Here is a 27,600-nt window from a genome sequence, read left to right on the forward strand (position 1 = left end):
GACATCATAACAGTATGTTTTTATGTCCCTGTATAAATCCTTGACTATAGCATCTCCAGATCACATGACAGGTGAAAAGGGACCGTTTGATTTGGAGGCTGAACACAGAGGTTGAATGGGATTTAAAAATTTTCTTTAAGCACAGGCTGTTGTCCCTCTTCTGAATTAAAGCAACTAGTCTGATAAGAAGTAAATCATCTGGACAAACAGAGGATTTTTAACGCCTCAAGATGGGCAGCGGAGCCAGTTCCGAGAGCAAGGAGTCGGCCAGGAGATCCAGAGAACTGGAAAAGAAGCTCCAGGCAGATGCAGAGAGGGAAGCCAGGACAGTCAAACTACTACTGTTGGGTAAATAGAATAGAAGTTGCTCATAATTCTTTTCCATTGGGGGGTTATTTTGCTCTGGAATTACATTTCAATACTATGAATTTCCCACATCTCATTGTTTTATTTGAAGAAGACAATCCTGTAATATGTGCACAAAATGTTTTCTTGTTGTGGAGATTCATGAAGTCAGGAGGAACAGGCTGGAAATGGCCATGTCACTGCATGTATTCAATTTTAAATATTATAAATCCTTGACCTTGAAAATATTTGAGAAATGAGAACCTACTGTTAGAATAAATGTTATGATGCTTACTTACACAGAACGTAGCACAGACATCTTTTTTTTTTTTTCATGGATCTATGCGCATCCATTTGCAGGAGGATTAAGTGAGATAACTGGCTACATAGGAAATCCACAGGTCTCACAAGGTATTGATATTGTTTATTTTTCAAACTGTTGCACTTCATTTTTTACAGAAGCAGAAAGTGACTTAGAAGGGGTTTTTTTTGATGTATAAAAATGATATTGTGGAGAGTGGAATGGAAGGTAAAGAAATGAGATTAATACAGATGAATAGTCTCACAGACTACTACTTCTAATCCACACTACGATCAATTTATTAACAGCCAGGGGGTGTAATAGCAAAAAAAAATTATTTTTTTTCTTGATACAGCTTTATTCTTCTCTCTTTTTTTCCATGGTACTGCATACCCTACAAGAAATATCCAAGAGCACAATAAGACTACCACAGTCTTAATATTTTTCTTCTAACAGTATGATGATGGTCATGAAAGTTTATATTCGTTTCTCCAAATGAATAGAAAAACAGCCTTTGATCATTGAAATGTTTCTATTTTTTCCTTCATTGTAACCGCAATGCTTACAAATGCTTTTAAACTGCCATTTATTCAGACATAGCTAGGTCCCTTAGGTAAGGTAAATCAGCTTAACTCTGTTGTTTTGTAGCATCTTATGCAAAAAGTCTATTTATACCTGCTGAGAATCTAACTATTATTAATAAAGAAATAAGAGAAAAACACAACCATGCAAATTTCTCAAATAACAGTAAGAAAGTAGCATTTTGATACACTTTATATACCATCAGTATTCAGACTGTGGTTTACAAAGCTTTTCAGTCCAGTGGAGAATAGGAAGATTTTCTGTGCCACATTAATACAAAATATTGCCCCTACAGAGGCAAGCTTGAGTCCATCAAAAAACAGAATAATATTTTCATTTAAACTTTCATAAAATTTCAATACTTTCTATATATTCTTACAAAAAAAAATTGGCATATCAATTTAGAACCAGGGTCCATCTACTCCACCATCCTGTCTCTGACCTTATCCGACACTGATCCACGAGGAGGGTGCAAGAAGTCCTTTAAGAGGAATTTATAAGAGAAAGGGGAATTTATAAGATACAGAGAAATTCATAAAATAATCAATGTGATGATATATTTTGGTCTTCGAGCTTTCATGACTTGGCAGTAGTACTGGAGGCTGTCTTACACCAGGACACAAACTAAATTACCCCTCCCAGAACATATGTATGTCTTTAGTATTAAGGATTTTAGTTTTAAATATTTCCTAATGTAAACAATCAATCTTCTTCTGACACTATTCATATCAGTCTCAATATACCTTTAGCAAAATACTTTGAGATTAATTGCAAGCTATGTGAAAGAGACTTCTATTTCATTCATTTCAATTCTGAACATATTTCAGTTTTGTCAACCATATAAGCACTCTTTCCATGAGATGAGATGATCATCAGAATCCAAAATACCGAAGTCTTCTTTATTGAATATGTTTCTACAATATCTTCCTTTATTCATGTCACACATGATAAAGATTCAAATTTGTCAGTGGGTAACATTTTGGAAGGTTTTTTCTCCCGAGGAATTGATACAACAGATCATAAGGCCTTGGTAGAAAATATGTTGGAGAGAGAAAACAAAAGATTATAATATAGACTTAACAGTTTGAATTTTCTTGTTCTTAAAAAAGCAAGAAGTGAATAAAACATGAGCCTGTTTTGAGACTATTGCACAGCTAGAGCGAAAGTGTCTCTTGAACACCTGGAATCACAGCTGCTGAAACAATGTGTATAAGGGGCACCATATAGCCCCTTCCATAATCAACCAGTGAAAAGGCCAGATAGGAGAGGATTAAATCTACTATGTTCAGATCTGTACCTGTTACCTTTCTGTACCTCTGAGGTGATCTCAGAAATTATTAAAATTTTACACTTCATAAATCAAGGCCAGCTCCACTCAAGCCAACCAGCCTAGTCTTACCCTAGTCCTAGGTTTCTGTTCATTCGGACTGTATGTTGCCTCTATGTTACAGACCAGATGTCACCATTGTTTCTTTTGCAGTAGGCAGATTGGTAGAAAATACTCAGAAAAAAATGGATATGTATATCATAGGTTTTTCAGTGACATCATTATGCTCTTACCCTTAAAATGTAACAAAAAAATGTGTTCTGACTATTGCCTGAGAGGACAATTTAATATCTAGGCTGGTCTTTCTGTGTCCTCCAATAGGTCCCTTTACAAAAAAGAAATTATATCCAGAAAACAAAGACACCGCATTTGTTTATGTTAAGTTCCATGACCTGGGCAAACACATTATCTGTGTTGAGGTGATAATTTACAGTTTATATGACATGCACATAAAAACTGCACATATAAAGTGGGGGAGGGGGAAAATTATGCCACTTTCTGACGTTCTTCACAAGCTGTCCAGGAGCCAGGAGGGTTAAGTCCTCTCTGTTAGGTGTTCCTATGTTGTCAAGGCCACTCCTCCCACCCCAACCTTGTCCACAAATCTAGCCTCTACATATTTATACTTCCAAAAAATCTGGTTGTTTTATAAGTCTGGAACAAACTCCAAGGTGAAAGTTTTATTTCCTTTGTATCAGGGCTATATCTTGCCTACCACATCACACGCAGTTTACATACTTCGTAGGAGGCCAGCTTGCAGTTTCTTTGTGTGCAAAGTACAGCGCACATTCGAAACGTGGCCAAAACAGCTGATGCTCACAGTGATGTTTCACAGAAATAAGAACTTAACTTCAGTTTACATAATCATTAAAACTTTGAACTTATTTATTTTCAAAGTATTACTCCATGGCCTCATTGCCTACAGTTTTCAGTGGCAGGACAAAACTCATCCACATTCGAGCTGGTCATTCTCAGCTCACTTTACTGAGAAATACTCACTCTGAGGGCACAACTCACCCAATTGAATTTAAACATTTGCTTCAGGGTGACAAAAACTGAAGCTGTTTGTTTGCTTGTTTGTTTGTTTTTGTTTTAGTAGCAAATATTTTTCTCCACTGACTACAAGAGGTCTCTGATACGTAGTCTGAATGTAGAAGTTTATAGTATAGACATTTAAAACCAGGTAAAATCAGGTATTGTAGTACTGAAGTCAGGCTTTAGTTCCTGTTATTAACACCTGCACTGGAAGCAAAGACTTTGAGCACAAAGACGACCCAATAATCCTACTGATTGGAATAGAGTGATTTTCTTTTTGGGGGGTGGGGCAGCATTTGAGAGCCTTATTCCCTCAAGAGAGTTAGATCTTAGATCTTTTCTCTAGTTTCTTTCTCTCATAGGGAAAGTTTGTCGAGTTTAGTAAGATGACCAGGAAGATAAAATTTCCAGCCTGGATCACAGTTTCCAGAGCTTTGAATGGCACAGACAAGACTCAGGCAGAGGTGTGAAACCTTTTCTGATTTTAATTTGAAGATTTTCTTTTCCTGCTTTTTGCTGGCTTATATCTATGTCAGTAGCTTTTTTCTGAATTTTCTTACCTTTACTTCTGGAAAATTTCTTAAACCAAACCTTTACTTCTACCCAAATAACAACTGTAAAGAGATAATAGCTCTTGATCTGAGACACAAAAGCAGCTTAATATATAAAAAGAACCTTCTTCAAAGGCTCAGCAGATGCTAGTCTCAAAAGGGGCTTGTACTCTCCCCAGTTTCCACAACTATTCAAACAAATTCTGCTTAGAAAAACAGTAACATCAAGTTACAGCTGAGGTCCTGGGTTCTGTTCTCCTTTGAATTTGAGAGATTCTCACTGGCTTTCAAGGCACCTCCATTTTTTTCTCTATTTCTCCACTGGCAATATGTCTTGGTGGCCTGCAGGGAAGAGGTTAGGCAGTCCCAGAGCAGCAGGGAGATCCATGTCAAGCTGCTGGGGGATGGCTCCTTTGCAGCTTGGTGCCTGCAGCCATGCTGCACAGCACTTCTTCGGTCTCCTCTGCAGCCCCAGCATACCCAGAAACATAATGGGCTTTAGATGTGGGGGAGTGCAGTTTGAAATGATGCTCACATGCACTTAGTGCCATGGTCTAGTTGACATGGTGGTGTCAGGGCAATGGTTGGACTCGATGATCCCAGAGGTCTCTTCCAACCTGATTGATTCTGTGATTCTGTGAAATATCCAAAGCAAGAAGAGAGGCAGGTTACAGTCTGCCAGAGTGCTGTGTGTACAGCACCTTGCAGAAGGTGGATGTGGCATGCCCTGGGGCAAGGTGAACATGATCTCTGGGGAGAAGTGTGGGAGCAAACATCCATTGACCTTACTGGCAGTGGGGACATATTTCAGCTCCCAGGACCGAGACCAGAGTTTCAGGCACTGACTGAGATTTCTGTGCCTTTATCCATCTCAAGGAAACTTGGCATCCAAATAGAGACAGAGAAATCAGGGGTAAATTTGAAAAATCTAGATGATCTTAAATATGTGAAATGCAAAATATGGGCTATGGCATGTTATCACTGGTCCCTATCAGGCTGAGCTACAAATCTTCACGGTTACAGTTTTTCAAAAGCTAATTAAACTTTCTAGCCTTCAGGACAGGACTAAGTTTGGCCTAAGTTCTTTTCTTTTATTCAGAAAATCTGGGCTCGATTGTAATTGCCCTTTTCACTTCCTCTGAAAGAGAAGCTGCCTTCAGCTCCCTGTGCAGTCACGTAAGGGCTATCACGATGCACTTTTGCTGCTGTTTCTGCCAGAGGAAGGTTACTGCGGCGGGTGGAAACGCAGCCCTGTCCCTGCTCTCCTGCCCTGGGGCCTGGCCAGAGGAGCAGGCTGCACAGGAGGGGGAAGGAAGAAAGGAAGCAGGTGCAAAGTAAATTGTTTCTGACCCATTCCCTGGGGTGCAAATGCTGCTACGACTAACACGATACTCCAGAGTGAAGCCAAAGTCTGAGAGTCATCTGTTGTTTAGATAAAGGCATTACTGGATCATAAATTAAAGATGAGCAGAGGCAGAAAAATGTACTCAAAAGATACAAATTATGCCTCCCACTCTATTTTAACTTCGCCTTTCCGATCTGGAAGAGAGGTTCTTTTCTATATTATGCTTCCTGGCAACTTTCCATGAGGTGAATGTACCAATTCTCAGCACAGCTTTCTCTCTTCCCTACAAAAAGTGTAGCAAATGCCACCTTGCTGACAGGGCTTTACCAAGTTCTTCAGAAGGGCACTGAAGGGATAATAGATGATCTAGAGCAAATTTGCATTTTTTCCAAACTCTGGCAGATGGCAGCATCAGCCCATTTTGCATAGGCTCGTTTTTCTTTCGCACTTTCTGCCATTCACATCACGGGCTTTAGAAAATGCTTTGCGTATGGTTTGCTGTCTGTTGCGATTCATTTGAGTAAATTAATCCCTGTCATTTAAATGTTATTAGCTTTACAAAATCTGTTTGGAAAGTCTGTAATCAGTTTATTCCATTCACTGAGAAGCCCGCAGTTAAAATAGCTATGCCCCAGATTTGCTCTTTTGTCAAAAGTATTTGACACTATCCCGTGAGGTAAACGATAATCTGCAAAGAGAAAAGCAGTGATGAATCCTGTCCCATGGATTCACAGCTGAAATTAAATCCTCTGATCAGGTCCTTTCAAAATCTGACTCTTGTTTGGCAGTTCTTGCCAAGCCTCACCACTCTGACAGACAGAAGTTAAGATGATAGTCACTGGCACTGGTTTCCAGTGGAGAAGGTTTGCATTGTGATTACTCACTTTGCGTGAGATAAGGAGGGCAGATTAATCGTACATAATCTGACCAAGTACATAATCTGACCAAACCTATGCCCTGATTCTGTAACTGGCTGTGCAAGCAAATGCCTGTACCTCCCCGCCAGCTATGGAGATTTCCTGCAGAATCACTCCCAAGCTGGATCTGTTGCATTGCTCTGCAGGTTTCCCACTTCCAGCCACGCTACCTCATAGCAGAAGACCACAGGGCAGAGGAACTGACAAAACACCAGAGTCAAGACATTTGCTCACGTGCTGACTCTGTATCATGAGCTAGACCATATGCAAGTCTCCACGCTCTGTTTTTCCAGTTGCTCAGAGGTTGGCTTGGCTTACAAAACGTCATCATACACATTGAACGAGCAGCTACTAATCATGTAATGAACAGGACACTGTCAGAAGCTGTAGCTTGTTCATGTCTTTCTGCCCATCTGCCAGGGGTGAAATAAAAATATAACCCATATTTTATTTCCTTGATAATTAAAGAGTCTATATTTTTCTCTTAATTGACTGGATGTTCCTTTCTTTTCAAATATCCCTTTCCTTTTCAGAATTAACACTTTTACCAAGATTTCATTCTGTTTAAGTCTGAGTGGACACTAGGGAGGCTTATAGTTAGTACAATACGGATCTAAAACATCTATATTTCTCTTCATAGATACAAAATTCTGTGTTCCAGAGAGTTATTTTTAATACTTGCTACTTATTCATGTATCAATCACATATTCTCAACATTCCCCTTCTGCAGGTGCTGGAGAGTCAGGAAAGAGCACTATTGTAAAGCAGATGAAGTAAGTATATGAATATTCATATCCATTGGTGAATTTGGTATTTGTAGTATAAGCTATCTAGCTAACTTCTTGTTACAATATTTGTGCTTATTTGAATCGTTAAAATCAAGTTCTCATTCAACCACATAAAGAAAAACACAAAGTGACTAAGACACACAGCTGGACTGGTAATCAAATCTGTCTGATCAAATCATGCACTGGCCCAGCTCCTTACTGAAGACCAGGGAAGGTTCTTCATTGGTTTTGGTAGGAGTTACAGTACTGTAGTGAGAACAGGAATGCATAAGACAACCAGCCATGGCAGACCCACCTAGCCTAGTATCTCATCTCCTGCAGTAGCTAATGAAGGAGGTTTTCAGAAGATCATCAGACCAGACAAGCAAACACAGTGATACTTGCACTGGATACCCTGATAATATCTGATGATCTGTGACTCAGGCAGCATCATGAACCAGAGATGGCATCACTGTGTTTAATAGCCCTCAGTTAATTCATGCCTACATTTCTCCTGAATCTTTTTTGAACCAATGTAAACTAATAACATCCACAATATTCTACAGCAAGTAGTTCCACATTTTGATTACATATGATGTGAATCATCTCTGGTTGTTCAATTTTAATTTGGTCCCTGTTAATTTCATTTGATTTTACTGGATTGCAAGAGAAAACACTGAAGTATCCACATTGTATAATAGCACAAAGTCTTTTTTTTTCCCCCCAAACTGGGCTCTGTAGATCATTCTTGGTCTCCACAGTCTTATTCCAGCTGCTGCCAGTGGTCAGAAAAATTGTTCTCAGGTCTCCCACAGGCCAGGTGAGAACATATTTAGCCACCAGCCTGCACAGTGAGCAGCTGCTACCCATCTAGCATGGGTAGGAACAGTCATGAAAACTGCTTTTAGCAAGGAAAGTATCACCCCAAGAAGTTTTCATATAATAATAATTCTGGGAAAAAAACAGGCTGTACAAGCTCAAATGCAGAAATCCCTGCTCAAATTCTGACTGAGTATCTGGTTAGGAAGATCTTGTGACTGGACCATATATCTACTGCAAGAAATACTTGTAGATGGTTGTTCAAAGTGCACATGGTGCTACACAGATTGAAGTCAGCAGCTTTATTTCCCCTGGCTTCAGAGGAAGGTCAAATTTGTGTGTGTTTGTGTCACTATTTACAATTTACTATCACAATATTTTCACATGTAGTAAATCAGGTTATAAGTAAATTCATTCATGTTATTCTTTTAAGGGTAACTGGAATACTAATCATGTATCTGGTTTAAATATATAATCCACCTGAGTTCTGGAGATCATACTTACACAGGCAGCAAAAATACTCCTTTACCGTGTAATCTGCTAAAATATTGCTGTTGTATATAGCCTTATTTTCATAGACAGTGTCCAGGTCTGCTTCCTAGACCTGTCCAAATACAGAAAAAAATACGCAGGCATCGTAACTGTTTAGACATGATGCCACTTTGTAAGCACCAATCTCTCCCAGTGTAAAAATCAGACTGTTTTACAAAATCAGCAATAATACTCCAAATTTAAGTTATTCTAACTATTTCATACGTTCACCAATGCATTTTAAAGAGTGAAGTAAAAGATGTTATGCCATAAGGGCAATTTTCTACTATTTAAGCAGCTCATTTTGTAATAAGACAGATTCAGAACCATCCATCAAATACTTCACTGACTTTTTTGTTCCAGTTAAATGGTGGATAATTTTATTTCTGTTTTGATTTCCAGTCAGGAGACCCTCCCTGTTCAGCAAACCATTGAAATATATTGTGCTGAAAGCTACCCCAAGTAGAAGCAGATTAAAGATGTTCCTCTGCATTGAGCACTTTAAGAAGGCTGATAACCCTTAACAGCATCGAGGAGGGGGCAGAAAACTGCAAAGCTGAGAGTTATCTTTAAAGCCCCGTGTGTTTGTGAGCTGTCAACCTGATCATAAATAGGAGTTATTTTTCAAGAAAACTGTTCATGAAAATTATCATTTTTCATATCAAATGTCATCTTTCTGTCACAACCAAGACATTTTTTTTAAAAAAAGGGAAATTTTCCAGAAAAAAAAAAGTCAATTATTAACTTTTTCAGTGAAGCACAACATTTTCTAGACAAGACAGATAGCTGCTTCCCAAAGAAGTAATCTTGCTGGAAATACCATTTTCCACCAAAATCAGGGTAATTGTACTCCTATTAATATAATTTTCTAATTAATAAACTTCATTCTTTCCAGACTGATGATTTCAATCAAACTTAAACGCTTCCACTATCTTTGCATAATATCTTCTGATGCTCAAAACATAGATATGCTGCAAGGCTCTAAAAAGGCTAGGATGGTTATGAGGGATAACTAAAAAGGAAAAAAAGTTTCTCTGGATTTCTGTGCTTCTGGCTAGATAATTTCCAATGTGTGATCTAACATTTTTAAAACCAAGTTGAGTATTTCTGTGCTTTGCTCTAAATTAGCAGTACAAACCTACTATAAATAATTCAGCAAATAAAAAGCAGGAAACAAAATATTTCATAACTCATCATGCCTGTTGATATTGAATCAACTCCACCTATCTGGTGAGAAGCCCTCCTTGCATGAAATGAAAAAAAAAAATGGAGAATAACGTTTTCCTGCAGTAGAAACATAATTTAGATATTATGACTAGTAGCCTGACACCTCATGCCTTCAGCATCCTGCATTTATGTTTTAACGGTCATTTGTTTTTTCAAGGAAGATCAGGGAACAAAATTTTCCATTTGCTGAAATGCTCCTTCTGGCCATACAAGATATCAGCCCGTTTTACAAACCTTCATTAAGAATGACAGATCTTTAACAAAAGCAGCAAAATTCACTACTGATTTAACAGGCTGGCTAACATACATCCTGCCAGAGGACATAAATATATTATTTAAAAAAAAAACAACAACAAACCAAAAAAACACTCATGAAAAGCCTCAAGCACAACCTAGTTTTCTTTCTGTAATTACAGAATCTAATTTCATTTCAGAATCTTATATTCTCTTCCTTTCTTTGTTCTTCAAAGGGAAAGCATGAAAATATAAAATAGCTATTTGTGGACTGTGTTAGGGCCTTTCCTTCTCTCTCATCACAGATTTTTTCAGCCAAAGGCAAAACACCAGTCTTCCCCAGAAATCCTGTTATGGCCACCGCTGTGAGACACACAAAGTAATTAAACCAAGTTCATGTACTTCATGGGATTTGAGTTTCTATATATTTCATGCTATTACTTATAGAAAAGCTGCTGCTTTCACAGGTGGTAAGGGTAAGAGCGAGAAGAACATGCTTCAGTGCCAGTGCAAGGTTCAATATTGATGGCAGCTGAAATTATTTCTTGTTAAAGGTGATTTGACCCACTAAAGGAGGCCACCTACACCACTGGGGAGCTCCGTGCTCCATGGTGCTTCACATACAGGACATTGCATGATGTCCTGTTTTGCCCAAGCAGCAACACAGATTATCCAGTGCACTATCATGGAACTACATTAGACTCCTCCAAGTGAATAAGCCTCCCCTCTGAACAATTCTTATTATTTCACTCAAATCATGGTGTTGACACAAGGATACATAGATATTTCAGAGGATGGCAAAAAAAAAAGGTTCACTAGTATACCAGACTGCATAACACAGCTCCCCTTTATCTTTCTCCCAAGTTCAATAGGATTCCTTTGAATCTTGCAGATTTGTTCGAGTTCACGCTGAAAACAGCATTCAAAAAAACAAAGTTCCAAAACGCAGTTTATAGATTTGCCTGGTATAGAAGTGATTCGGGAAACATTTATAGAACCCTTTTTTCCTATAGATGCTATTCCTACAGACACAAGAATGCAGCTTCTGAATTTTCTGACATCCATAAGTCAGAGTGAAGTTAAGACACATTCAGTTGTGATGTGGGTTTTGTGTATGTGTGTGTGAGTGAATTATTTTCTAACAGGGCTGACTCCTCCCCTTGAAGGGAAAGTCTCCCCAAGACAAACACCTGTACTTATTCTGGGCTAACCTGTCAGATCCTTTCACATTACCCCTTTCTCCTTGTATAGCTCTGTCCAGATGGTATCTCTGGCAAGAGACAGAGAAAAAAAAAACAAACTCCAAACCCCAGAAATTATTTATTTAATAACCTGGCCTTCATCTCTGAACAGCTGAGGTGAGGAAGAATAGAGCCTTGTTTCCAGCAGGAGCCATAGCAGTTTGCTGTCTGTTCATTGAGAGTACACCACACCAAAATGGGTGAAGTTTTCATCCTTTTTCACAGCTCATGGAAAAAGATGTTGCTGAGTCAATCTGCACACTGATCTTGGAGAACTTTAACCACATGCCATTCTCCAGACAAAGAGGATTACGAAATTATAATCCGTCTCTCAGAATTAGATTAATTGAATTTGACTGCTAAGGTTCTTTGAAATACGGGGCAAATCCTTTAGAGTAATATGTACGCCCTCAAAGCCTGTAGATAATAACAGTAACACCTTGCAATAACTAGAAATTGTAACTGATGTACAAAGAAATATTAAACATTGTTTGTTTGTTTGTTTGATTTCTTGAGGAAGTGCCTCATAGTGTGGAAATATTTTTGCAATAATTTTTCTACTCTAGGTAAGATTTAGGTATGCAAAAATGAGAATGACTAAACAAGCAATGTGAAACAGGACTAACTATGTGGGATCTAAGTCCAGCTATGCATCTTGCCCTGTATCCACAGGAATGGGCCTGGGTCTTGTTCTGGATTCATACGTTACCCTGTATTGACCCACAAGGCAAAAAAACAATACATATTCACTCAGGCTGGGGTGTCCAAACTTAGCCTCATAAATTTACCCTCATATAGCTGCAGAAACTGCTGTTAACCTGTTCCAGCAGAACAGGCAGATCGACCATTGATAAATGCTTTTCCAAGGGACAGATGGATTCAGTTCTGGACTTGGCAGTGTTAGGTTAGTGGTTGGACTCGATGATCTTAAAGGTCCTTTCCAAACAAAATGATTCTATGATTCTATGATTCTATGCTGACCACAAAAGCATCTGACCTGACTTTTCTCACTTTCTTTCTTTGAATGCATCCCATAAACCTTCTGGTTTCTATTTTTGCACCAGGATCATCCATAAAGATGGTTTCACATACCAGGAACGCATGGAGTTCAGACCTGTCATTTACAGTAATGCAGTGCAGTCTATCCTGTCTATCGTGAAAGCAATGACTAAGTTAGGAATCAGTTATGAAAACCCAGCTAGAATTGTGAGTATGACACCCTTTCTCTTGAAATAGGCATTACAATACAATTTTTTGTAATATAATAGTAGAGACTGGTAGAACAAAGAGAGTTCAATATTTGCTTTATGATAGTGGAATCTAAGTATTGCTTGCATTATATGTGACAATATGTCCTTACTGTCATTTTCTCAAGACTGATGCCTGAGGTGTAACCTTTGCATAAACTGACATTTAGTTTGTTATAAAAGAAATGTTCAACTTGCAAGGACATAAGAAAGGGAAAAAAAAAAGAACCTTTTCTTAGCTGCTTAGTCACTTATTTATTGCTATTGGGAAATGTAATAAATATTTCCCTTTTATGAACAAACATTGGGGCTCAGCCATGTAAGGAAGGGTCATCTGGACATGTTGGGAATATTTCAGTTTGGCATTGCTCCTGGAGCAGAGACCTCCCCGTTGTACAGAAGCGGTCCTGGCGCATGAGCACTGCAGAGAAGTGGAGTCTGACCTTCCTGACATGGTTAGTGAACCTATGCACAAGCACTCAGAGGAAGAGCCACAGTAAGAAGACCTGCTGTCTTCTGGCAAACACCCTGAATTTTCAGGGACAGAAGTAAAGAAAAAACACATCCCTTTCTTCTCAGTGCAATGATTTAGTCTATTGCCTGTAATTCAGATCTTGCTGAGAATTTCTCAAAGGCCTGTCAGAATATTAGCTGGTTCCAGTTTTGGCAAACTCTACCTATTCCCTAGAGGCTTATCTTAGAGGGAATTACATCTGCTTGTCTGAAAGAGCTTTTCTTGTTCCAGAAGTCTACATTTCATTACAATGACATGTGGTACTATAACCTAAAAAATGATAAACAAATGCTTCAGAGGTTGCTAAAGCTCATACAGTCATTTGACAAAATAGGAACTAAACATTTTCTTCCTGTATTCTTTCAAGGGTCCATGAATGCAAGTCATTCAAACAAACGTAACAGTGCCCAAAAGCAGCACACAAAAATTAGCCCATGTGAATGTGCTGCAACTTGGTCCAGTCTCCTCAATCGTGATAGACACGTGTACTGCATAAGGACTCATCTGCCAGTCTACATGGTCTAAGACAGCTGAACCTTGCAGCACCTAGCCACAGGTCCTGGCTCAGCCTCTAGTATCCACTACCAGGTCCAGGCTCTGTTTACCATCTATAATTAAGATATGTTCTGTCCGTACCCCAGTACTTCAGCCTCTTTTCTCAGCTCGACCAAACTTTCTGAGAGGTTTATACATGTTCACTCATCATCTATCATCTATGCCAGTTTCATAGACGTTATTTTCAAGGGATTTCACAGCCTGGGGAACTGGGAATTGAAATTTTTTGTTAAATAATCCAGTTCATTTCTTAGCATTATATATAACCAAATGCAGAAAATACAGCTATTATAAGTTTATCATTTATAGCACAGTAAGCCTACTTTTACTGTCTTTGGCAGACTAGGCCTCTAGGAATACAGTTGAATACACCTGTATAAAATATTTGCAGTCCCTGCTTTCTTTTCCTCCAGAACCACATAAAAGCAACCTGTATGTGAGTTTTAAAGAAAATAGAAATGTTGGTCACATTTATTTGAATCACCACTAAACATTGCCCTTTCTTCCAAAACCAAACTTAGCTTACATTTTCTGTAAAATCATAAGCTGTCTATAAGCTTGAGTTGTTTTGATATAAGCTTTGATTTCAACTGGACTTTGTTCTTGTTGTGTTCTGGTCCATATTTAGCTGCTAAAAGTAATTTAGCCCAAAGACTGGGCTTATCTTGGCCACGAAAGCAAAGGGTTCATCCATGTTCCAGGATGGCCTGTAAATACTTCTAAGTGGTCCTGAGCATGCCTCAGCATGTAATTTCAAACAACATCTGTTTAGGTGAGAGTGGTATTTTTTTTCTTCCTAAAGTGCCATTGCAATCTATTTTTATGGAAATAATCTGGAGTATAAATGCCAGAGAGAAACCAAACATTATATAAACCAGGGTTACGATAAGCTCAATCTGCCACTATCTTCTTTTTTTACGTAAGCATCAAAATCCACTGTTGCCACCTTTTGCCTAATAATCAATGAACAGTTACCATACACTGGAGGCTCTGAGCTCAAGGCTTCTCATTGTAGGTTATTCAATCAACAAATCCAACCTTGTAGGAGGATAGTGTCATGGTTTGGCCTAAACCAGGCCAATTTTCCTTTCAGTGATTTTTGCCTTCAGCTAAGTCTCTTCTAAGTAACTGTACTTTCTGAAACTAACTGTATGTTTTGCAGTGTCTGCTTCTAGGACTGATAATGCTCAAAGTTTGTAGTTATCGCTGAGGCACTGGTAGGGATGATATATAGAAAGGCTCTTGCTGTACTTAGTCTTAGAGAAACCAAGGTCACTGCTAAATTCCTCACTGCTTACGAGTGAAGAGCTGAAGGGGGGTCGCAGCTGCAGGGAAGAGTGGACAGGGCAGGTGACCCAAAATTGACCAACGAGGGTATTCCATCCCATACACGTCATTCTCAATATAAAGCGGGGGGATCACGAGGGTCTCGCTCTCTTTTCTGCTATGGCCAGTGTCCAAAGAGGACTCTGTCCATTTTCCTGCTGCCCCCGATCCCGATCCGTGCATCCCTGAATCCAGCTCTCGACCATCGCTAGGCCCAGCCTGGGCCTTCCCGGAGCCTGCCCTGCAGTGCCAGTGGCGACGTGGCCGACATCGGGGGAGCTCGATCTTGGTTTTGTATATATTTGTATATATTTGTATATATTTATATAAATATTTGATTATTCCAATATTATTATTATACTCTTTTTCATTATTATAGTTTATTAAAACTGTTTTAACTTTCCAACCCGTAAGTCTCTCTCCCTTTTCCCTTTCCCTTTCGCTTCGGGGGCGGGCGGCGGGGAGGGTTAACAGAGAGCATCTGCCACAGGTTGAATAGCTGGCCCAGCTTTAAACCGTGACAGATAGATAGCTATAATCATTACATGATATGTGATATCTTGAAGGAGAGAACATTGCAACTCTTATCTTGAAGCTGAACAAGCGTGCGCCCTGAAGAGCAGCTCTGGAAACAAATGAGGGGCACACAGGAGAGAGTGTGACTCAGCTCTGCTGATCCCAGCACTGAGTGAGAGGATGGGGGTGTAGAATGGAGTCGGTTTTGTTGTAGAAGGGCAATTGCGTGGCTGTCCTCTTCTTTCAAATGAAGGCAGTTCTCTAGTGGTTACTTCCCCTTTTTTTTTCTTCTTCTCCATGCTAACTCAATTTCTCCAGTATTTTAGAAAACCTGCATTGTTTTATTTTTGATCAGTTTCTGACTTTTACAAAGTTTCCATAAACTGCAATTTCTATTGAAACGTATAGATACAGCACATTCCTAAAATAAATTTTTACAAATTATTGCAAAGATGTTTTCTATTTTTGAATAAAGCATACTCTCTGCCAAAACAGTGTCTGTCAGAATCCATTTCTACTTTTTCAACTACTGACTGCAAGTCACTTCAGTTGCCTACTTATACGGCTAGGAAGGAATTATATTCTATAATTATCCACTGCTGTGACAGTGTATCAAATGACCCTATTTTAATCGTGCTCTTTATTTACAGTACATTCCTAAGCTGTTAACCACTGAAAAGAAATATTTTAAATGTAATAGATTACTTGAAGTCTTTTCGGATTGACTGCAAAAGGAAGAAGTTACAGAATAATACATTCAAAATATCTGGGATTTTATTCAGTTATAGATTTCTTCTTCCCCAGATAAAAAAACATATAAGAAATTCATTCACTAGTTATGTTCACTTTGCCACATTTCTCACTGTGGCCTAAAGCTAGAAATTTTTTCTTCCAAATATATTAAAAAATACTTAGATATATATTTCTGCTTTGATATGATATATTTAAGCTTTAAATATCCTTTATAATTTAGTTTTTGACACCCTACTATCCTCTCTTACAATAAAAGCCCTCCTTCAAAGTTAGACCTTTTGTGAATACCTAAGGTAAGATGAAACTGAGCCCTTGTATGAACAAAACAATAAAAAGAGGAAAACTGCGTATCACGATTTAAGTCTAACCAAGGCATTAACTAAAGGAAAGTGAGTTTGTAAAAGGATGCTTACATGCACAGGTGAGTACAGCTACCTTGAAAAATTGGTGAAAATGAGAAATTTTCCCCTGCAACTCATTGTAAACCAAGCACATCTTCAAGGAGGTGGAGGGGCACAGTGCGTTTGCATTATATTTACTGAAATTTCTCTTTAGGAAGACGAAAGGCAACTGTGTGCCATGGCAACAACTCTGGAGGATGGTGACATATCTTCTGAACTGGTTGAACTAATCAAACAACTGTGGAGAGACGGGGGGACCCAGGCTTGCTTCGCAAGGGCAGCGGAGTACCAGCTCAGTGACTCGGCAGCCTAGTAGGTGACACCAGCTGCAGCTGCTGAACAGCTGGCTATTACCGTAAGGGACAGCGTAGGAAGGATTGAAACAAGAACTCTTCCTCATGTGCAGAATAGCCTACAAAAAGTATTGCTCATTAACCTGAAAAAGAATGAGGTTTTTTGCTAATGTTTATAATATATTAGAAATGTTTAACTGAAGGAAACAAGTGAAAACAAGCTTCTGTGAGTTTGTTTAAACAGAAAAAAAAAAAAGTCTACTCTCTCTACAGGTAATTCTAAGATTGACAAAATGAGGGAAAAGGTGAATTGAAACACCTTAGTTTTTACCTAGAGTTGTACTTTGAATGTACACATTTCAAGCTGCTAAAGATAAGTCTGGAGAAAACTATAAAAAATTTCCTCTAAACTATTCTGGCTTCATGGATGGCTGCTCCTTGGGCCGCAACCATCTCAGCATCCAGCTGGTCTTGGCCAGTGGTGCTGCAGCCCCTCTCCAACCTGATGGCCCCAGTTCCCTTTCTGCAGCTTGCGAGGTGGCAAGCAGACAAGCAGGGGATTAGGGCTGCTCAGCTCTGACTCCACAAAGGGTCACCATTCAGCTGGGGTACCTCTCCTGGCTTAGATGCAGTCAGTATGCTTCAACTTTTCAGGAGTCCCTGCTTTGGTTGCTTCTACAGCTGTTCTTGCAGGCTACAGTGCTACTGCTCTGCTGTTTTCTTCCTAAGCTCAAAGACCAAGAAGGGAGGTGTCACCTGGGTCAGAGTTTTCCTAGAGTGCATAAGTTTGACTCTGGACCTGGGGCAAAGGGTTGTTCCAGTTGAGGTCCATCTTCCAAGATCTGCAGTTGGAGGTTTCTCTGCTCCTGCAGCTCCTCCTACAGGCTGAGGGCACCTGCAGGGTGAAACCTCACAAGGTGTTGGATGTCCCTTCTACTCAGCAGGGAAAGGCGTGATTGGAGCCAGGCAAACTGAAGGCAGTCATCGCTCACTAACTGTAGATAGTAGAAGGGAATATACCATGAAAATATTAAAAATTCTTTGTCTCTTTATATCTTCAAAACAAGAATGAAGACCTTACTGCAAGATACCTAAACAAAATAAATATTGCCTGTGTTGATTCACGCCTGATTTGGCGGTATTTTATAAGAGTCTTGTACTTCTATAGCAATAGTGGAGAGCAACCTTTTGTTTCCTAACATATCCTTTCTGACAGGCCACACTGCAGTTCTCAGCACTAAAAGCCCATAACAAGTCAGTCATCACAATTAAAAGGGAAAACACTTCTTGAAATTAAAAAAAAAAAAAAAAGCAACAAAAAAAAAACTTACTGCAGAAAAAAAAATACATTACCTGTTCACCACCTAACATTCTAGTGTGTACACTATGCCTGGCAGATTAGGTTTTGTTGCCTAAAAAGAAGATAGGACAGTCTAAAGTAATTGCCTCAGTGTTATGGGCTGTGTCATGTTTTAACCTGCAATAGGTTTCAGTATTTAAGGGAGCTGGTACAGACTGTAAAGGAGCCAATAATCATTATTTTTTGGTAGAGTTACATTTAAAACAACAGTGGTATGTTTTTCATCTACTTGAACACTTCCAAAAATCCTGCTAATCCTCTGCTCCATCTTTTGGTACATGATGCTTCTGAAAATCCAGCCTTTGGCTCTGAACCATTAAAATCAACTTAATTTTTGCTCTTGCTGCTGGGCTTGTAATGATCAGTTCAAAACCAACTAGAATCAATCAACCATCTAACACTACATTTCAGTTTCTTTTAGAACCATAACCCTGTTTCTCAGCTCCTGTGAATCAGCTCCTACACAGAGTATTGATTTTCTGTGTAAGCTCTGACTTTCTGAGGTTATCTTCTCCAAGTCTTTTCATTATTAATTCATGCTAATGAAGTTTGATCACTGCCTTTTCTCTACGTGTTTTAATTGAAAAAAAATGAGATTTTTCTGAATAATAGCAAATCCCCTGCTTGTCAAATTTGCCTGGAATTTCTTCCTTAGACTCACCTGGAATTAATCCTGTTTTAAGATGGAGTGATGGATAAGGAAGGGGCAAAATCAGGATTATAAATTGTGACCTTAAATGACATTGTATAGCTACCAGGAGTACATGGTGCTTCTTGCTCGCTCAGTCATTGGCCTCGCAGGGTAGGATCCGTGTCACCTAAATCAAGCCAAGGGAAGGTCAGGCACTTAGACTAACCCACTAGTTTGCGTTCACTTTTGCCAGTGGAGAGCCGGCCTGCGAAGTGTCCCCTTGGAGCTGCCTACAGCTCTAGGAAGAATTTGAAGATGCCTCTCTTAATCCATTAACTAGATAATTAACTTGGTCTAACTTTTTATGCAACTACAATTTGTGTTGAATTGAATTTAGGTATTTGTGACTAAGAACTATCAGATCTTTATGATGAACTGTATATACAGGTGTTTATTTTAGTGCTTACATGCTTTATAAATTGCAAAATGACTTTTGTTTCTGCCTTCCACAAAGGTGAGCTGAGATGAGTTTCCCTCAGGCCCTACTCAGAGAATAAGAGCTATATTGCATTTTTTTTAAAAAAAACAGAATGTTTCTGGACTCAAGTAATGGGCAAACACTGAATTACTCATATCAACTTCCGCACTCCTTGCTGAGTGGATTCAGTCTATCCAACTTAAGATAAGAAAATCCCATTTCCAAGCATTGCTTACAAATCTCCATATGGAATATTCTAGCTTTTTAAATCTTTTATTTTATTTTATTTTATTTTATTTTATTTTATTTTATTTTATTTTATTTTATTCTGTTTTATTTTATTACTTACAGATGTATTAAATATTGCATACAAGGATGATGAGCTGTGAGGTTTGTTTTGGTAGTTGTCTGGTTAAACTGAACAGCACAACTTCATGCTGGGCAGACTTTGTGTTAGAGAAGAAAAAAAAAAAGGTATGAAGCCTAATAAACATTAGAGAGACTGTGTTTTGCTTGTAAGACACAAGAGGCTACAAATGGAAAGGTGCCAACTGGGACACCAAAAGCTTGAAAATGCTTCAAGTACTGTATGTGGTTTCTTGCTTTTGGCTTTGTTTTTTATTTGAGTATTAGTAGTTAAAAGGTAGGAAGCTACCCAGATTCACTTCTTCTTTTCCTTTTGTCAGTTCATAACCTCTTTACACAGATTCCTAGACCAACCAGTAGGATTCATAGGCTCTGTCCAGCCATTTCAAGAAAGCTGTGTGCCCCTGGAAGAGACAGAAAGGCTGGTGGTAGGAAAAGAACAGACTTCAAAGATCTGGTTTGGATCCTCATTTCTTTTAGATTTTATCTCTGTATGCCAGACATAAAACCACATAATCCACTGTCTTCCAAGAGGCTGTGAGAATACTAACGTAGGAGGTCCTCAGCTTCATTGAAGCTTCTGGTTTTGATTACAAAATATATTTTTTTTTAAATTATCAGGTACCTTCCTCTGGTAAACTGATAGGCTTGCAGGGAAAACAGCCCCTAAATGTGAATTCCTCAAAAATATTACACGTCCTTTTCACTTAGGAAGGAAGACACTGTTACAACAGGTCTGATAGGCTGCTGCTGAAAGATGCTTGTGGTTCTTCCCCTGTGGTGGCAATCCCCACTTGATGAAAGCAAATGGACAAAACCCCTTTCCTGACAAGATGGTTTTTTAGCATCCCTGAGGAAAATAAGGATTTTCCTGAACTGAATTTCTCAGAAAGATGTTTATTATATACAACTAAATTACACTTCCATATACAAGAAAAAAAAAAAGAAAAAAAGAAAGGCTCTGGATCATGAATTTACGTTGTATAAAAAACAACAGTATTGTATTTAAATGTGTAATTTACATAAAATATTTTCAAGCGGCTCAATACGAAGTGATTATGCAATATTCATTTCACCTTTTGAATTCACCAATTACCATTTCTTTTTACTCTTCTTTAGTTACCTCAATGACTTGGATAGGTTAGCAATGCCGGACTATGTGCCTAGTGAGCAAGATGTTTTGCACTCACGAGTGAAAACAACTGGGATTATAGAGACTCGGTTTTCTTTCAAGGATTTGAACTTCAGGTACAAAGCCATATTTGACAGTTTTCTGTGGTTTTATCTTCCTTAAATATTTTCTTTCAAAGTTTTGACCTATTATGATATTGGTAATCCCATTGTGATATCCTTGAATCCACTCTTATTTAATATTTTGGAACAGTCAGAAAAGCAAGCTATTTTAGTACTAGTACTCCAACTTTAAGCATATAATGGACCATTATTAAGAGATCTCAGAATATTGGATTCTAAAAGGACATTTTTACATATGTAAGTGTCTAAAAAGCATTATTTGTATCCTGCCATTTGAATAATTGTTTGTGACATTTATGAAATTTGCCTACCTAAATGTCCTTAACAGCATGTAAAACATTTGATGATTACTCATTTGCATGCACTCTCAACCTTTCACTCTCTTCTTTGGGGAACAGAAATAACTTCTCTTAACACTGGAATGCATTGCAGTTGGCAAAAAAATAATAATTTCTGTCCCATGGGAAATTTCAGTATTAGCATGCATGCCTTCACGCTCATCTAAGATGAAAAGCAAAACGTTCAGAAAAAAATCTTGAAAATAATGTCTCTGAGAAATTTCACTGAAAATAATTGACACTTTCAGATACTCAAGATTTTGTTATGCTTGGTGAACCAATTAAAAACATCTAATTCCACATGAAAATGTATTTTAATGAATTATGACAGTTTCAGTGTTCTATAATGCTTTTCTCTATGGACTGAATTCCATTTAATTCTTAATTTAAAGGCTGGGGTGCATATTGAGGAATGTAGTCTAGACAAGAAACTGCCTGTAGAGATAGACAGATGTATAAAGCACCAGGATTATAACTTTTACATTTTTCATTGGGTTTCTTTTTTTTCTCCTCATGTGGCAACTAAACATCCCCCAAACCATCTATGCTACCGCACACCACACAGATGCTTTAACACAACAGAGATTATATATACAAAATCAGATTCTGAAGTATATGCCCTACAAATAAATTATTATCACCTTTTAATACACTGATCACTCATGAAAATTCAGCACACGCTTAACCACAAACATTACGGTGCAATGTCATAGACATCATCTTTTTCTCTGATTTAACATATTTCCGGACAGATTTCTTTGTACATTGGAAATCTGAGCACCTTCAGTTACAATCACATTTTATGTAAGAAATAAAATCAGGATGGAGAAAGAAATCATCAGAGTGCAAACCCTCTTTGACATGAATTCTACCAGTCCTGATCTTAGAATATCAGAATTAGTGTCTAGGTGCAACTGAAATGCAGCACAACTGCGAATTAAGTTACCTGAGTGTCTGTAAACAAGAGCTAGGCTCCTAATGCCACCACAAACACAAAAACCATTGTGTTTAGCCTCTCTGCTGTGCATCACATTAGTGTTATGTGAGTAAATTCGTTGGTGGTTTTAGGCATTTCAGTAACGCGAGGTAAAATCACTACAAAATAGTCTGAGGGGTTTGAACTGCTACAGGGATGCAGAGTGGCTATAAATCCATCTTAACCAGCCAGTTACTGCTACTTTGCATTGCCAGAGCAATGCAAAACAGCTGGGGGATCCTGCTGACTCTGCACTTAGTTTGATAAGTACCATAGAAACATCTATAAAGAGAGGAACACTACCACATTCAGAGTGAGTTTTGGTTGATGTACTTAAATGAGGCTTGGGGTCATAAGTCATACATGGATAAAAAGGAAACATGAACAGATGCCTCATTCACTAAACACTTGTCCCTCTTCTGAACTGAATGAGGCAGAAAACATTTTGTATCTGTCCAGTAAAAGTCTAAATCCCAGTACTGCTCCAGGGAACTGAATTACAGTTGCACAGGCAACGTCTCTTGTTATTTGCTATCTTCTTACTGGTTACTTTGCTGGTTTGGTGTAATTTATTAACTTTCTTGTGCTCTTCAATTTATTTCACTAATGTTGACTTTGATTTCCAGAGCTCAGAACATACTTCAATATTTTTAAAAGAAGGTCTGATCTTCATAGGTCCTCTCCTGCTGCCATTACCATCAATGTGCTAGGAAGAGTTTGACTAAAATCAGGCAAGCTTTATTTTAGTCTTCAGGTTCACTATATGTACCATTAAGACAAATTAATATACAACTAGTCCCATATCTGTAGCTAAGTTTCAAAGAGCAGTGCTGGGAAAATATAGAGCTTTCAAGACTAACTTTAAGTGTCTTGGTAAAAGAAAAAGATCATCTCAGAAATAGATTTTCTACCACTCACAGAGACTTCAGTTTTACATGTGCATATGTTAAATTCTGGGCTGACATGAGAAGAGCTAAGCAAACTAAGGTTAGTACAACAAAAACTGCCCATAAGGATTGCCTCTGGCCTTGATTTTGCCCCATTTTAACTGACTTCTCATGAATATTCACAGGGCCATATGCTAAAAGCTTGCAGGAAGCAAATACAGATTCATATGATTACGTATGCTTTGCGTAACTTTACTGCAGACTAAATTTTGAAGCTTCCCCCCCCTCATAACCCTGATTTCAGAGTTACATACCACAAATCAAGGAAGACACGTAATGGCAGGTGACATTTGGGCACTAATCACAGTCAAAAGGCAAGATGCTTTATTCATACTGGCCTCACTCTTCAGTAGGCATACTGAACGCAGTGAAGATATGAGTGGTAGAATGCCATTACTGTTATCAAAATCTTCCTTCACAACAGCTTCCTGATTTTCTAATAATTCACATTTATAGACACCAAACGATCAGACAAAAAGACGAAATGTAGTAGAAAAAAAAACTTTCTCTAATTATTCCTCAGCTGCAGAAACAGTTCATCATGAGCATTGGGAAGGGTTTCATTTCTTCTAAGCAGGATCAAAAATGATAAGCAATAACCTCTGTTTCCATCAGCTGCATTGGTGATGGTGAAGAAAACAGAGGATCAATATACTGCAAAAAATGGTTTTTCAGTAACAAATTATTCTTGCTCTGTTCATTACTGACATGATTTTTTCATACTGAATCCCAATATTTTCATTGCTATAAAAATTGAGTTGTGTTTAATTTTCATATACTGCAGGAGATGCATCCAGAGAGTAAGATCTAATGAATTTTTGTGAAGCAAGGGATAATGCAACAGGGGATTAGGTTTTACAGTTTTAAGTTCAACAACAGGCAGCACAGGGAAAAGTCATTATGCACACAAGGAAAAAGTAAGGGTAGGATAAATTTCATTTTTTACATGTTTTTTCTCCTTTCTAATGCACTTGAAAAATACTCATGTTTGGCACCTTTTGTGTCAGAAAAATAGTGAAAAGAAAGACTTATCCCTTATCACTGAAGAACTGCAAATATAAGTGGGAATCTTGAAAGCTGGTGGCTAAGCAGAGCAACAGTAGCTTTGATGACAGCTCTATCTCAGTTGGGCCCTAACTATGGCCCTAACTAGGTCCCAGCTAGGAATGCCCAGTTGGCTTTGGACCCCATATAAAGAGTCCCTTAAAAGTTCATATGACTCTACCCAAAGGTAGTAATTTCTGGCAAAGACTGAAGGAAATGAATGCAGAGGAGGACAGCCCTACATTTTCCTCCCTACAAATGAAGGGATTCCTGCTCCCCATGAATTGCTGCTTGAACACCAACTAATGAGACTGATGGGGCAGAGACCCCCCACGCACAAACGCGTGCTGCAGGTTATACAGGCAGCTAAGTGATCGCGCCAGGGCAATGAATATATGACTAAATACAGATATACACCAGCCAATTAAACATAACCTGTGGGTCAACCCGTGACCAGCTTCCAGTCATATGCTTTATTGATCAATGTGCCAGTTCACTACACGCAAAACTATGAAGTAACAAATGAGTATGGATTTGAGAGTCTTTTGTTAATGTTTCACGTATGAACTCCATCCTGAATAAATCCTTGCCTGCAGGGCTTAGTCCTGCACTGAGCTCTTAAGCAGAGCCCCACCGCCTCGACTTGGGGTGTCACCTGAACGTACTGAATGTATTTCTTCCATGCAGGTATTTAAGCCTTTACATTTCATTTTATGCTCACTACAAAGCTGTATATAATACATAGTACTCCTTGACCTGTTGGGATAGAAACAGACCAATATTTGGAAAAGCTGGATATTTGATTGCCATTCATCTCCACTTGCACTCTGCACGTTAACAGCATGCCTATGTCCTTATTAGTTAGTGCTTTACATTGTACATATGTTATTTTTTCTGCAAAGGATGTTTGATGTGGGTGGACAACGATCAGAGAGAAAAAAGTGGATTCATTGCTTTGAGGGAGTTACTTGCATCATATTCTGTGCTGCACTCAGTGCCTATGACATGGTTCTGGTGGAAGATAAAGAAGTGGTGAGTCAGAAGAGACAAACAACCCTTTTTTCTGCTAAGTTTTAATGTACTTTCCGATGGCATACCAGAACTATTCCTGTTCCCTGATAACCATTTAAAGGCTATTATGTTGTATTGGTTCTTGCCAGTAAGGAGCATTACAGTAAAAATGACATATGGGGATGAGATTTGTCAGTCTCTCATGTTTACCTTTTGCACCTCAACAGAACAGAATGCATGAAAGCCTTCAGCTGTTCAACAGCATCTGCAACCACAAGTGCTTTGCAGCCACTTCCATTGTGCTGTTTCTAAATAAAAAAGACCTCTTTCAAGAGAAAATAACAAAAGTTCATCTGAATATCTGCTTTCCTGAGTATAAGGGTAAGTTTAGGGGTGTCAGAAGAAAACACATTCAGATGATCAGTGTAGGCCATGCATTAAAGACTGAGACTTTGACTCAGGTCACCTATACATAACCATTTAAATACTAAGCATCTTATCTAAGCATCTAGCCCTTCTCTCAAAAGAATGGTATGGGACAGACATGGAAAGAATGGTATGGGACAGACATGACCAAAATCCAATTCATCTCACCTGCTCATGATGCTTATCCTAGGGTGAGGTTGTCTTTCTCTGCAGATGCTTATTTCTCTCCATTGGCAGTAGAGAAAGCTAAGAGAACTAGAAGTTTCAGATGGCTGAAGTGTGGTGTGGTGAATGCAGTCAATATTTCAATACAAGTCAATGGCTTATCAGTCACACACCCCATAACTGAATCCAAGATTTTTGTCCCTGTTTTGAAAACTCATCCCATAAAGGAAGTCTGCCTTTTTTTGTATGTCACAGTAGTGTCTACTGGAAATAAAAACCAGCAGCTGTTCCCAGCTGATGCAAGAGAATATATGAGGCTATGTCAGAAAGTAACAGAGAAAAACCAAAATCTGTCCATATTTTGGTATTAACCTGATGTATTTGGAACAGGGAGTATACAGAATGAAGCATACTTAAACCAATATTATTATTAGAAGATGGGTTCTTCACACTTCCTGAAAACCAGCTCCTTCACTCCCTTCCTCAGGACACATCAACACAGCAACCCAAAATTTCTCAGTGCTTCACTGGGATAATCAAATATTATGTGCTAGGCTCAGTGGAGCTACTCTTTACACTTGCCTGAGGCTTCAGACAGGATGGGAGCCAGCAAGGCCCCTGGGAGTCTCATCCTGCTCCAGCCCTACAGCGAGTCGGCCGTACCAGTGTTCACACATGCTGTTGTTCCAAAGGAGTACTACTGAAAGGCAGAAAAGCTGCCTGAAGAAATTATGACTGAATATATAAGCATCTGATTTTTTCCCTTTTTCCTTCTTCAATTCCTCCTCTCTTCATTTTTGTAACTTCCCACCAGTTTTGTCCGCTATCTACCTGATTCCCTTTGAATTTATGCTCCTTCCTTTTTTCTTCTGTTTCTCTCACTTTCTGCTCTCTAAGGTCCTTAATTGTTTCACACTGACTTACTCAGGAGCATTTCATTTCAGAAATGAGGACTTCTGGTTAGACATTGAAATTTAAATTTAGGTGGGCAGTTTAGACACAAAATTTTCATACCTAATGCATGAAGTTAATTCCCTTTAAAAGAAAAAGCAAAGAAAGAAAGAAAAAAGAAAAAAAGAATTCTTGTCTCTTAGCAGCTGTGGGGAAGTACCAGTTGAAATGTGTCTTTTTCTTTTACTTTTCTCTCCACTAGGACTAAATACATTTGAAGATGCTGGAAATTACATCAAGAAACAATTCCTAGATTTGAACATAAGGAAAGAAGATAAAGAGATATATTGTCACTTGACTTGTGCCACAGACACCCAGAATGTCAAGTTTGTATTTGATGCAGTCACAGACATAATAATCAAAGAAAATCTGAAAGACTGTGGGCTCTTCTAGCCATTCATTCCCTTGCTCATAGCCTGACTTCATCTCAGTCCACTTTCCTCTCTTTACCCTGTGTGCTGACTGAAATAAAAAACTTTAGGGAAGAAACATTATCAATTAGCCTTTTGTTAGCTGTCAATAAAAGCCTTGGGTATAGCCTGAGCATTGCAGACCAACACTGACTTTCTGTATGTCATAAGAAGATTGAAAAAAATGTTCCTGCTCCACAGAGATGCCAGCCACTGATAAATCCTACTGGAACTAAAGGGAAATTCCTATTTTAATCAATATGATTTGAAGGTAATCAGAACTTCTCAGGAAACTGGGGACACCTCAGTATCCTGTGTTTTCTAGTGATGGGAGAAAAAAGATAATCTATAACAGATAACTGATTTTTAATTACATTTGAAGCCTTAAGAAAGCTATAGCATTAAACAGTATCAAT

General features: G+C 38.5%; 1 protein-coding gene across 1 annotated transcript; it reads left to right on the forward strand.

Moving 5' to 3' along the window:
* Nucleotides 1–230: 230 nt before the first annotated feature.
* On the forward strand, nucleotides 231–27,184 carry GNAT3 (G protein subunit alpha transducin 3). Its single transcript, XM_068400928.1, has 8 exons — nucleotides 231–348; nucleotides 7,134–7,176; nucleotides 12,287–12,428; nucleotides 16,689–16,846; nucleotides 20,782–20,910; nucleotides 25,124–25,253; nucleotides 25,460–25,613; nucleotides 26,977–27,184. Exons 1-8 carry the CDS (start codon nucleotides 231–233, stop codon nucleotides 27,165–27,167), a joined length of 1,065 nt encoding a protein of 354 aa, XP_068257029.1. The 3' UTR covers nucleotides 27,168–27,184.
* The last annotated feature ends 416 nt before the right edge of the window (nucleotides 27,185–27,600 follow it).

The sequence above is a fragment of the Nyctibius grandis genome, chromosome 5 (assembly GCF_013368605.1).
Source record: "Nyctibius grandis isolate bNycGra1 chromosome 5, bNycGra1.pri, whole genome shotgun sequence".
NCBI classification, from domain to species: domain Eukaryota; kingdom Metazoa; phylum Chordata; class Aves; order Nyctibiiformes; family Nyctibiidae; genus Nyctibius; species Nyctibius grandis.

What these genes read in the sequence shown, in the direction of transcription:
- GNAT3 (XM_068400928.1), top strand. Translation starts at nt 231, where the DNA reads ATGGGCAGCGGAGCCAGTTCCGAGAGCAAGGAGTCGGCCAGGAGATCC. An exon ending in ACTATTGTAAAGCAGATGAA is followed by an intron (nt 7,177 to 12,286) that starts GTAAGTATATGA and finishes TTTTTGCACCAG; the next exon opens with GATCATCCATAAAGATGGTT. An exon ending in CTCAGTGACTCGGCAGCCTA is followed by an intron (nt 16,847 to 20,781) that starts GTAGGTGACACC and finishes ACTCTTCTTTAG; the next exon opens with TTACCTCAATGACTTGGATA.